Below are 12,841 nucleotides of genomic sequence, written 5' to 3'. Positions count from 1 at the left end.
ACTAGAAGAGCAGAGAACTACACAGCATGTATTTTATATATACATATCAATACCTGTTTTTATGGGTATTTTCACTAACATCAGGTAAAATAACACAAGTTCTGACAAGAACATTCAGCTCAACCCTTGACACAAAATACCTCCTGCTAAAACCCAGGATAAGGCTATGACAGGTGAGGAGCAGACATCTGCTAAGCAAATTTTTTTTTTTGCCTTCAGCACATACCTTGCTCTTTTTGCCCCGAGCTTCACTTAATGCAAGTTCATCTTGAAGTAGCTCCACCCGCTTGGCAAGTTGCTGATTTCGAAAGGTCAAGCTGTCCATTTCTTGTTGCAGTTTCCTCAGGGACTGATCCTTCATCTTCAGTTGTTCCTGAATGACAAAAAGAAATTAATTTTTAAATCTTCACATTTATTTTTACACATTAAAAACAAGAACAAGTTAGAAAATTGCTTCTCTTTTGAAACACTGAAGAGACAGAAAGTATCATTTCTAAACTAAAAAATGTATTTCACTTCCTTGAGCTGGTCACAGATCATACTCAAGTAGCTATTTAGTTCTATAATCATCAAGAATCAACCTTCCCCTTTTACAAACTCAGCACTTACAGAGAACAACAGGCTAGCTGCAAAACAGAAATTCTTGTACTAAAATCAAGTTCCCTCTTCATTCTTTTATTGACATTACTTTTCAGTAAAAAGTACCCCTATATACTTATTTTGTCACAGCTTAATACACCTGAGATGAGCAGTTTTTAGAGATTACCTTCAGTGAGGCGGAGTTTGCTTGCTCATCTACAACTCCTTTTTTCAGGACTTGGTTCTGAGCACGAAGCTGAAAAACAAGAGATGCCAGTAACTATGCAAGACAGCAGAATGAACAAAAGCCATCCATGAGAAAGTGCAGAAAGCATCACATTCTCTCAGGAGAGTGCCAGGTGTGAATGCTTTTTCAAGTATTTTTCAAGTATTCTCTTCAGGTAGGTAGCAGTGGTATCAGGTTGAAAAGGGATCCAATTCATATCCTGACTTGCCAAAGAACAAGAAGTAACTTTACCACCTTAGCATTTTGGTCAACTAGAACAGAATTCTTACTCAATAAATACTCTTGAAGACCTGTTGCTTAAATATAGTCAAGATTTGAAGAACTAGAAACAAATACGGAAAGTTGCAACCTCTTCCTTGACTAATTAAGTTCTTGGTCATATTCAGGGCTATTTCTGCCTCTCCCCTCTTCTTCCCAAAACTGTTTATAACCACTTCTGGAACATAAGCAGGACTCATAAAGTCAAAATCTGTGTCAATTCAAGAGGAGTTTAACTCTAATGCAAAATTATTTATTATCAGTGGCAGCAGATGATCCAGAGAGAACAGACTGACACAAAAAGGCATAAAAAGCGTACAAGGAAAAGCCCTCTAAGCCTTACTTATACAGTACCCAAAATCTGAGCTGAAATCACTGCAGTGAAAAGTGATACTCAAGAAATCTATTTCCCAGTCACTCCACAGAGTACCTCTACCCTGCAGCAATGAGGATACTGACAGTTCCATCTTCCCATTCCTTGAAAATTGCTTGAATGCTGGTTTCTTCAAAGGCAGTTTGTATTCATTTGACATGTGTGAGTCCAGCTGTTGCAGATATAAATTAAAAGGGTTTGTACAGGTATCTGGCAGGTGCATAAAAGGCAAGATTCAGCGTAAAACAGCAGCGGCTCATTGTTTCAGCGTGATGAATGAGTGTATTTGAAAGGTCAGAAGTCACTGCTAAGCACAGCTGTTCCCCCTACAGTATTCCCACTGTGCTGCTCTGGCATCACAAAGGCAAGACAAGAAACCTCCAAGAGCACCACAGAAAAACTTCCAAGCACAGGGTTTCCCTAGCAGGAAGGAGCAGTGCAGTGGCTTCCCACAGCTGTCTCTGTGCCACAGCTACTACTGCAGGAACACGTCAGGCGCAGAGAATGAAGCAGCTCAGTCCTGCTGCACCCACAGACCCCAGCTGATGTGGGACCCACACATGCTGCTTTGGTTATTCCTTCATGAGACAGCCAGCAGCTGCAACTTGTGTGTTTTCAGAGTCCCTTCTTCTCCTCATCCTTCTTCTGGACTGGGCTGTGAACCGAGAGGAAAAGCGATCCTTTGGCAGGGACTTCCCCCAGCACTGCTTGAGCCAGTCAGACTCATGTCCACCTCTCTCCACGGCTTTCAGAGCACCTTTAAGCGAGCAGGCTACTCCGGGGCTACTCTCCATTTCCACCTGCGCAGCACAAGCAGCCACCAACAACAAAGAGAAGAGGGCTCTGCAAAGGGGAGTCCCACAATGAACTGCACTGCATGAGAAGTGGGATGAGATGAAAAAAATACTTCCAGCAAAGGAGAAACGGCACAGGCTGAGAAGGGCATGGTAAAGCTCAAAGAAAGCTTCTGGGCACCATGATACTAAAAGAAAGCACCCAGCAGTGGGAACTTTTGGAAGCTATAGTCAGAAGTCCACATTTCCAATGCTCATTCAGGAATCAAGCACCAAAATCCCTCCATTATCTCGTCCTCAGCCACTACTGATCTCCAAGGAATAACAGAGCCTCTGTGTAAGACCAGGCATGTGAATTCTGTGACCTACAAAGCTGCAAAGCAAATTAAATGTTCTTAAAACTATTTTGTGATATGTATCTGTAAACTATTTAGATGCTACATGTGGTGTTTTTGCAAAGGTTCCAAGGAGAAGAGTATTTAAAGACATGGTTCTGTAAGAAATGTCAAACACAGACAAGTGCCTCGTGCCAGTTGCTGATGTGGGGCTGCACAAAACCAAAGCGCTGCCTTTCTTCCCCAAGGCTGTTGAAGGACTCTGCTACTCAAGACCAAGAGTCTCCTCTTCCTTTTAGTGAAGAAGAAAGAATGAAGGGCTCTGTACTAAGCAAGGCTCCACTATTTCACAAGTCATCTCGGGCACCTTGGAAAGGAAAGGCACTCTCCACTATGGGCTACACATCTTTGCAAACCCTGTGCCAAGCAGCACCAGAAACGGGATGCAAAGTCACCTAGGGCAGAAGAAGGGGGACAGACAGGAGGCAAAAGTGGCAGCAAGTGTCCTGCTCGCCTCCGAGCGCCACTGACACGGCCGAGCTCCCGCACCGCCGGCCAGAGCGAGCTCACACGGCTGAGAGCACGACCGGCACCCGGGCAAATATTCACCGCCAAGCGGGTACAACCAACCCCGCGCCCGCCTGGGAAGCGGACAGCAAGGGAAACACTGCCGGTGTCACCTGCCCGGCACAGCCGAGCGCGGTGCGGGTATGCCAGGCTGCCCTGCAGACGAGGCCGCTCTGCCGCGCTCCACGGGCACCGGCAATCCCGCACCTCCCGCGTCCCCCGAGGCTGCCCCGCCTCACCCCCGGGGGAGGCACTCCCGGCACGCCGCGCTACCACGGGAAGCAGCGCTGCAGCCCCGAGCGGCGCCGGGCTGCGGGCCCCATGGGGACGGGCGCTGGTGCCCGGTACCTTGGAGTACTCCTGGGCCAGCTTCTGGTACTTCCCCTGCAGCTCCGCCGCCGCCGCCATCTCCGCCCCGCCGCCTCGGCTGCACTCGGCCGGGCTCGGCTCGGCTCGGTTCGGCCGCGCTCGGGCGCTCCCGCCGGCCCCGCACGCCCGCGAATGGCAAGACGCACTTCCGGGTTCAGGGCGGCGGGAACGCGGTGACGTAACCGCGCCGTGCGCGAGGCGGCGGGGGCGGAGCTTTGAACCGCCGGCGCCACCATCTTGACGCCACTTCCAAGATGGCGGCGGAAGGGGGGGCGTGGCTGCGGGGAAACGGGGGCCCCGGTCACGTGACACCTCCGAGGCGCTCGCAACGTTGCCTCGGCAACGGCTGCGGGACCGCCCGCGGGCTACGGGGCGCCGCCCCGCCCAAAAAGCTTCGCCCGCGAGTGGGACTGGGGGCTCATATCGCGACAGTCGCGATGGTGGGGGCGGCGGGCGATGCTCGGGTGCCCCGGCGCCATCCCTGCCTGGCACCGTGCCCCCGGCGGTCCCGCGGCTCCCCGGCCGGGCAGCGCTGTCGCCAGGGGGAGCCCCGGCGCTCGGCGCACGCACAGACGCTGAGGCAGCCGCGGGTGCCCGCGGGCCCGTCGGGGACTCGGTGAAACAAAAGGCGGCTCCGTCACCTCGCACTGCTCGCAGTGCGTGTCAGTGCCCGCGCCTCGGTGTCCCTGCAGCCTCCAGCCCCGACTGAAGGAGACACTGAGCGTGTCCATTATATCCCCATGAAGGAGAACACGGGTGGATGCCGGGCCGTACAGTGCCCTCTGAATGCAGACACTCGAATTCCACAGCCTGGGGCATCGCTGGGAGGGGATCTCATCAGTGCACGTAAATACCTCAGGGTGCCGAGGGGATGGTGCCAGGCTCTTTTCAGTGGTGCCCGGTGGATGAGGAGCAGTGTCTGTAAACTGAAACACAAGAAATCCCACCTCAGCATGGAGAGGGATTTCTTTACACTGAGGGTGGCCAAGCACTGGCACAGCTTCCCAGGGAGGCTGTGGAGTCTCCCTCCCTGGAGACATTCAGACCCCACCTGGACACGCTGCTGTGTCACCTGCTCCAGGTGGATGATTTCCTGAGATCCCTTCCAACTCTGTGATTTTGTGATTCTGGGTTTCTGTGCCCAGTGTTGTCCTGGAGGGGCCCTTCTCTCTCTCTCCTCTCTTCTCTCTTCTCTCTTCTCTCTTCTCTCTTCTCTCTTCTCTCTTCTCTCTTCTCTCTTCTCTCTTCTCTCTTCTCTCTTCTCTCCAGCAGGTAGGTCTCTGTTTCAGAGCCACCTTTGAGCTTCTCCAGCATTCAGCCATCCTTTTGAGACTGCTGAGGCTCTGCTTCTTGCCTCCTATTTGCTTCTTTATCCTCAGACATTTAAACGTGTATATACCATCAGCACACTTCAAGCAGAACCTGAAAACATCATAAAAGGTGTATTTGGTCCTGCCAGGTACTCAGCCAATGCAGAATTTTTTTTCCTGAACAGGACTGGAAACAGATGTGTAAGGAAAAGAGTAATAAGGCAAAAATGTGATGAGACTTCGCCAGTATATGCTGAGCATCTGGTGATTTGCAGGTTAAGGGCTTCTTGGTCTAGGACAGAGATGTAGCAGCAAATTATTATTTTTGTTCCGTTTCCATGGTATCGTTTTTTTCCACTTGATTTCAGCACAGTGTCTTCATAGCTGTTCCTCAGTAGTGGGTAGTGCTAGAGGTGATAAATCCTCATTTTGTTACCTCCTTTTGTCTTTGTTCTCCTTAAGTAGGAGTGAATAGAAGGTGCCCATAATGGAAGGTAATTTTTCCCTTAGTCCTGAGGCTTTGATGGTGTGTGTGTGCTGTTCTTTTGCTTATCACAGTAGTGAAGTTGGCAAGCCCTAAATATGACACGGGGGCCTGATTAGTAAACATGTTTGTGTCTCCACAGGAAGTCTTCGTGTTGGAGGACATGTTGCTGATCCCTATTGCCAACAACAGCACTGTGCATTTTTAGGAAGTGTAAAAGGGGAGATAGGCAAAACACACACTGTCATCATTCATCCAAATGATCTTGCTGCTGTTCTGCTTGACTAGAAGAGCTTAAACAGCAATCCTGGAATAAGAAATAAGGAAGCTCTAGTTTTTAACTATTAGAGCAGATACACTTCTCTTTCCACTCTATTTTTCATCCCCTACAGAAGTTTTCTAGCAAAGCAAATGGGGATGGCAATTGCTGCAGATCAGGGTTAAAAGCAGCATGCCTTCCGTGGTATATCCTTATATGTCAGTGCAGTGAATTTTGTATAGGAAAATTATTTAAAGCCTTTACATATGACTCCAACCTGTACTTTTAAGTTTGCATTCTCTAGGATGTGTCTTTCGTTGAGATGTTACACTGAAATACTTCGAACACACTCTGCAAGTACTCCCGAGTTTGTGCTGCCTCCAAAGATGCTTTTGTGATGCAGTTCTCCCCTCATCTCTGGTGCAGTGGATGCTGGCAGAGAGGTTTCACAGCTGAAAGCTGGGAGAGGGGCTCAGGGAATTACAGTGCCTAGTTGTGGCAGAATGAATTGCTTCCCCACTGACAACAGCGGTATTCCCGACTGGGCAGCAAGCACATGGAGTGGAAGAGCACAGAATTTATTTGCCTGTATCCACCCAGAGTGACGCCCCAAGTGTACTTCATATAGGGCATTTATCATCGGAGGCAATGCCAGTTGCTTGGAACGAGTGAAAGGAGCTAATGAAAGATGGGTGCTTTTACTGCTTTAAGGCTGAGAGCTGGCTGCAGGATTTTTAGGCTCATCAGAACAGCCCTACTGCAGTGTATTTAAGAATCAGGCCAGCCTCTTGTGTTTTAAAGTGGTACTGTCTCAGAGTTGCCCAGTTTCTCACAGATCCCGGAGTCCCTATAATGTCAGGAACATAGAACATTGTAATTTGTCAAGCATCCCGTGGTGGCTCTTGGCAAACAGCTACAGCAAATTTCCCTGAAAACACAGGTGACAAAAGTTAGCTTGTTTGTTTATTGAGGTTTCTTTCTCTCTCGTAGGAAATTCTCAGATTCATCCTTTTGATTTGCCGTGGCAGCTGCAAGAGCTACTTTTCCAAACGTCAGCTGTGCAAAAAATGTCTTCCTTGTTCTGTTTCCTCACAAGCACATCCTTAATTCTCACCTCTCCCTGGAGAGCAGGGCTGCCCCAGCACTGCAGCCCAGGGACGTGTCACCACAGCGTGGTGTCGTGAGGCTCCACAGCACTGACTCGAGAATGGCAAGGGACTGCTCCTCTTGGCAGAAGTTTGGAGTGAGAGAGCTCATGGGAGTGGAATGCCAAGCGGTGTGGGGTGGTTGGCACAGGACCCCCAAAATACAGCCTTCTGTACCACACCCACGGGAATAAATACAGGTTATGGCAGCAGGGCTTAATGCAGGCTCAGAGGTGACGTGCGGAGCAAAGGAATCCCTCCCAACTCTCATGGCATTTTTGTTTCCATGGGGAGAACAGATAGCAAAGGATAGACAGTGTAACAGAGGCTGTCCTTCCCTTGTGTCTGTGCTCAGCAGCTGTTACAATGGGTGGTGAATTCTAGGTGCTGCCTCAAGACAACTAATTTATTTAAGAATTACAGTGATTGTTTCAAAATCATCCTATTTTCAGGCTCATTTCTCCTCCCTTCCTGCTCAAACCGTGTCTTCCCCTCTGTCTTATTTGTCAGAACTTTTACTCACAGACCTTGGGAATAGGTGCAGGTAAAGAAATAAACAAAGAACACATTTCAGATTCAGGATGTTTTCTGTGCTTTGGGAAAATAAACTTCATTGTCATCACTTATGTCCTCAAAAGTACTCACAACAAAAGGGTTTCTAAGAGACAGAAAAAAATCAAAAATGATTGGAAGAGAGCCATCTTCAGTCATCAGACTATATCACAAGCAGCAAATAAACCACATCCTCGGAAGCTGCGAACACCCGAAACTGGTGTTTTGTTTCTGTTATCGTAGCAACGGCAAGTCTGAGCAGCAGGATGTGTGCTCACAATGCACGCTCGTTATTTCTCATGGTGACTGGAACAGACTGCTCGTTAAGAATAACCTTTCACCTCGTCAAAACCTGATTGCTCTGATAAAAAAAAGGCAAGAAGTAAAAAAAAAAAAAAAAAAAATATATATATATATGTTTGTACAGATAATGCACCTCACAGACCAGTTTAATTATTATTCATTATCGTGATTTCAGTGTTTCCATAGCATTTAAAAATAGAAATGAGAACAAGTCTCCCTCCCTCTCTCTCTCTCTCTCTCTCATGTCCCTTCCCAGCCCATAGGTTAAATAGCTTGAGTCATCTATAGGGTGTGTGCATGGCCAGGGGAGCGGTGCCTTTGTACAGAAAGAAATTGCTGAGGACGAGAAGATGGAAAAACTGAGCAGGCAGCTGCCTGTGATAAGTCAGAGTTGAACTTTGCAGCTCACATTCCACGTGGGTACAACACATGCCAGCCCTGCGTGCAACAGCAGGAACTGCTGTCCCTCCACAGCAAATCCTTACTGATACTCGCTCCAGAAATCAGCAGAACTTAGTAACAGCTCAAAAAGTTTGGGGTTTACTTTTTTTTTTTTTAAATTAATGTGGAATTCCCCTCTCCAGGGAAATGAAACCTCTTCCCTAGCTCTGCCATCTTTTGTTGAAGGTCTGTACATCTTCAACAGCCTCGTTTCTTGCTTTTCTTCACCCTTGCAGGGGCCATAGCTGAGAAACCTCAGCCTGGCTAGATCTGCCCACACTGAGATTTCAGAGTCTTGCACGTTTGCTGGTGAAAGAAAAATAAAAGCAATATACATTAAATCCCGGGAAAGAAATTGCCTGATTTCATAGAGAAAGAAATACTGGAGGAGGAGCATTGTGAAGATTATGGAGCAAGAAGTGGATGCTCTCTCATGTACCCCAGTTGTGATATAGATCTGCAAGCCTTGGGAAGAAGTCCTGACTTAGCCATGCAAGGAACATCCACAAACCTGGAGCTGTTACCACAGCAAAGATGCCGTGGGTTTGTCTTCTCTCCAGAGACAGACAGACACATGAGCGGAGAAAGGAGAGAGCTGGGAGGTCTGGGAGGTCTACCAGGAGTTTAGGGAACATTTTGATCAAGATTATTTTTAAAAGGACTGTGGTGCCTCTGGGAATAATTTGGACTTTTGGAATGGGCTAAAGCCAGGTCTTTTATGTGTTAAGACTGGGATGCAAAAGAAGAGGGGGGTGGAGGAGATGTGGGGCAGGGCTCCTCACTGACAGCACAGGGAGAAGGCACAACACAGCACGCAGTAGGAGAAAGCCATAAACAGTTTTTTGGGCAGCATGAGCCCAGAGATGGGAATGGGAACTTGGAGCAGTGGAAGGGAGGATTAAAAGGCAGCAAGAGAGTATACTGATCAAATCAACGACTGAAAAAAGTGCCTTGGCAGGGACAGGTTTGTCTTTGTGCATTAGTGTGAACTGGGAAGGAGATACAGCACAAGGAGCAAGGTGGTGTCAGTTTCAAACCCTAACAACAGGAGAGGAAGAATCCTAGGTGGGATTATGAGGCTGAGATGAGCCATGTTAGCATTTAAAATATGAATAATCTATTTTTTTTTTAAATTTTACTGCATTTGGGGGGAGGAAGGGCTTGCGCAGTTCTGTGTTTTTTCTTTTGTTGTTGTTGTTATAATACTGACCAGTTACAGCAGCATTATCTCAGCTGAATGAGATATCACATTAAGAAGGCAGCAGTGGACTTGAGTGCACTTACAGGGATGTGTAGTAATTAATCAAAGAGTGACACAGCTGGTCAGAATTTTTTTTTTTAAATTTTTTTTTGTAAAGTACCTGAGTAGCACTCCAGGCCTCTACATTTTAGAAAGAAATAAAATGCAGATAACTATAAAATAAAAAAAAAGCCACACCAAACAACCCCCACAAAAAACACCAACAAAAATTCTCTGTAGAACTTCATTATTATCTGTAATGATTTAAAAGAACTAAAGTTTTCCTGTATTAAAACCCTCTCAAATTTCAAAATTACATCCTTTTTTTTTTTTCAGATGCCTTTAGGTAAGATGACAAGCTTCTTAACCTAGATGAAATACAGCAAGAAACAAGAGGACACATAATAATACTAAAAATTGAAGCTTAATTGTTATTGCCACCAGCACTCATTCACTTGAAATCCAGCATTCCTTAGGAGGAAAGCAGGGGTGAGCCACTTGCACAAGCCAGCAAAGAAAGGAAGATTCCCAGAACAACAATGCAGGATTTTCACCTCTAATTGTGTCCCATATTTCTGTGTATAGATCAGAGCTAAAACTAAATTTGGTATCGAGCTCTACCTGGGGCATTTTTGCTTCTCCTCATTCTGAGACATTATCTGTGACAGATAAAACAGCACCACTACGAGGAGCAGGGCATTTGTGAAGTTGGGCACCAACAAGTAGGGATTAACCAGCACACTGGAAATAATGAACCTTGACAGATCTAGGGTTAAATACTTTAAAATTAGATCCTGCTGAAAGCCGAATCTTGTCGCTTAGCAACGGCCGCACGGGATGCTGCTGTCACTCAGAGGATGCTTCTCTGGGGAGTTCACATCACGCTCACAGAAAATGGGCTGTGATTGGGGCAAGGTGACATCATATTTTAAGGCAGCAGCCAACACGATTGCACTCGAGTCAATACCCAGAGATTTAAAGAAACATCTTCTCTTTTGGTATGGCTCAGCTCTGCCCACACCTCACCTGACCCCAGGGAGGAGCCTGCGCAGAACAGCGGGACGTGTCGGCCTGCACATCACAGTCAAACTCAACAGGTGGAGTTTTCATCTTTTAAATTACTCAGAGCCAAAAGACAAGCAAAATGCCTGCTGTTTGTGGAGACCTGACTGTGTTCAGAGCATGGAAACCTCCAAAGCCAGTGAGAGAGAATAAAATGTACCCTTACTGAAAATAACCAAAAATTCAGTTTGCTAAGCTAATTTTAGCACTTGTAACAACTGGGAACCTACTGGATTTTAGTAAGGAATCAAGATACAAGTTAATTAAATTTAAAAAAAAAAAGCCCTTGAGTCACAAAATCTGTTTTTGAAAGCAATACTGTGTTAAGGTTGGTACAGGCACCGACAGAGATTTTTCTGAACACCTGCCTGGTGACTCTAAAGCACATAAGCACATCAGAGCATCTGAGGTTAGTCTGATAGGACCCATCTTGCATTTCTAAGTAGGAAAAAACCCAGATTCTGGACTGCTATCAGCACCTCTGAAATGGATACAGAAATCGGGTATTCAGTCTAACCTAGTACACTGCCCGTAATAGTCTGGAGAGTCAAGATTTTAAGGAAATGGAGATTATGGAAACCAGCATAAAAGCAACACTCAGGTAGACATACCTAGATTTAGGACACTGGATGTTCTTCTCGGAACACTGGAAGAGCACAGAGAGGTCCTTCTTTATTTTGGGCAGGCTGTGCCAAAAAGTTGCTCCTGGTGAGCAGGAATGTCACCAGGAGGGATCACAAAGATCATGACAGATCTCATTAAATCAGCTTGCAGGTCATGAACTACCAAATTTCCTGCTGACTGGGGCCTCACTATTTGGCAGTGATGGAGGAGAACAAAGATAGGGACATACTAGCTGATAATAGGATTAGTCAGCTGCATGTGAGCAGGTGAAGGCCATGCAGGCATGAGTGCTGCAAAAGCAGGGAAATATTAAAGCCAGGTTTCAAAAAAAAGCACTCTGGAGTGCTTTTCACTCTTCTCATGCATGTGCCAACAGGCTGACTTCAGCCTGGAACTGAGGTACAGAAAAGTGGTTAAGGGGAATGAAGATCATGTCTTCCAAACAGAAAACAAATAATTCTGGTTTGTTTAACAAGTCAAGAGTCTAAGGAGGGAAATGATTGCTTTTGTACTGATGCAATAGGAAAATAAACAGGCCACTGTTTAAAGAAGAGCTGTTTAAACGAACCCTGGCAGAGGGTAGCTGGTAATTTTATGTCAGCTCTAAGGAGTTTACAACAGTAAGAGCAGGCAGCTTTCAGGGGAGCCTTCTGGAGTAAAGGGGAGGAAAAAACACCAACTGAAGACTTCAGTTCTGAAGACTGAAAATTCAAGCAGAAGTGATATTGCTTCACCTTCCCAGATGTGAGAACCACGCTCATGAGTGAAAAACAGGGAAGATTTTTATGGCTAAATATGCTGGGAAAGTTGACAGTAACAGCACTGCTGAACTACTCTGTAATTACCTCTAAGCTACATGTATTCACTCAGACTACTCAAAATAAGAACATTTACAGCTACCTGTAACCTCAAAACATGTGAAAGAATAACCATAGTCTGTGTCAAATTTAGACAACCAGTTTTTCCAAATATATCTATTAAGTATTTCTTCAACAACTGTCCTTAAAATACAGCTGGTGTAAGTGCATAATTGCTGCAGTTAATGCTTTATTTTGAGAGTTGTGGCTCTATACAGAGGATAATTTCCAGCAAAGTCATAACAGAGGAAAGCACTCCTGGGAAATTTAACAACAAGCTCAAGGTTCTCAGAATAATATAGTGAAATAACAATTAGAAAGGTATCATTAACATATGATACACGGCTGCGATTTTGTCCAAACTAATTAGTGCAGTTGTCCTCTTATTAGTCTATTAAAATGAACACTAAATCAAATATATTAATAGTGCACATAGATTCTGTAATGTGTGATTTAAACGTTGTTAGATACAGCAATAAAACAAACCTCTGTTATCATCTACTGTTATCACCTGAAGTACTGACATGGTTGTATTGTCAACAGATCCTAGAGAGCAAGCTTAATGCAGGAATACCAGTGGGTTAAACAAATAAAAATACAAGAGATGAACCAATGTCTGCTTTTAATAGAGATAAACATCATGTCACATCTCGTTTTCCTCCTCTGGTGGAAACCTTCCTCTCGGGCAGTGGAAGGGCACACACCATGTGTGTATTTGAGAGAAAAGCTGGCCCAGGAGCAGCAAGCTGAGGTATAAAATGGGATGAGGAATATTGTTTCTGCTAGTAAGAGGGGTTTTTCCCACCTGTGTGCTTTCCATAAGGCCTTCTGTATAAAGAACCAAAAGACATAATAAATCATTATCTAGAGAAAGTAAACACTGAAAAAAAAAATCAAGCAAGACCTATGCTGTTTTATCCAGGGACTCATTTTTTAAATTACCTGTCCTGTACTAGGCTGCTGATCTTTGAGTCTCATCCAAGCAACTTGGCCACAGCAATACAGGCACAGAACAGCAAATAATCACAGATGTTTCATCAGC

At 45.8% G+C, this 12,841-nt stretch overlaps 1 protein-coding gene across 3 annotated transcripts in view; it reads right to left on the bottom strand.

Moving 5' to 3' along the window:
• Positions 1-3,692, bottom strand: part of PPP1R21 (protein phosphatase 1 regulatory subunit 21) — a 32,174-nt gene extending 28,482 nt beyond the window's left edge. For all 3 annotated transcript variants that reach the window (XM_038132671.1, XM_038132672.1, XM_038132673.1), the window contains exons 1-3: positions 3,502-3,692; positions 767-835; positions 227-373 (exon numbers count right to left, since the gene is read on the bottom strand). In XM_038132671.1, coding sequence (XP_037988599.1) covers positions 227-373; positions 767-835; positions 3,502-3,561 — 276 coding nt within the window. In that variant the 5' untranslated portion in view covers positions 3,562-3,692. The remainder of the gene's footprint in view (positions 1-226; positions 374-766; positions 836-3,501) is intronic.
• Positions 3,693-12,841: the final 9,149 nt, after the last annotated feature.

Source organism: Motacilla alba, chromosome 3, assembly GCF_015832195.1.
Source record: "Motacilla alba alba isolate MOTALB_02 chromosome 3, Motacilla_alba_V1.0_pri, whole genome shotgun sequence".
Lineage (NCBI taxonomy): Eukaryota > Metazoa > Chordata > Aves > Passeriformes > Motacillidae > Motacilla > Motacilla alba.
The sequence above is the reverse complement of the archived record's forward strand: the minus strand, read 5'-3'. Positions and strand labels throughout refer to the sequence as shown.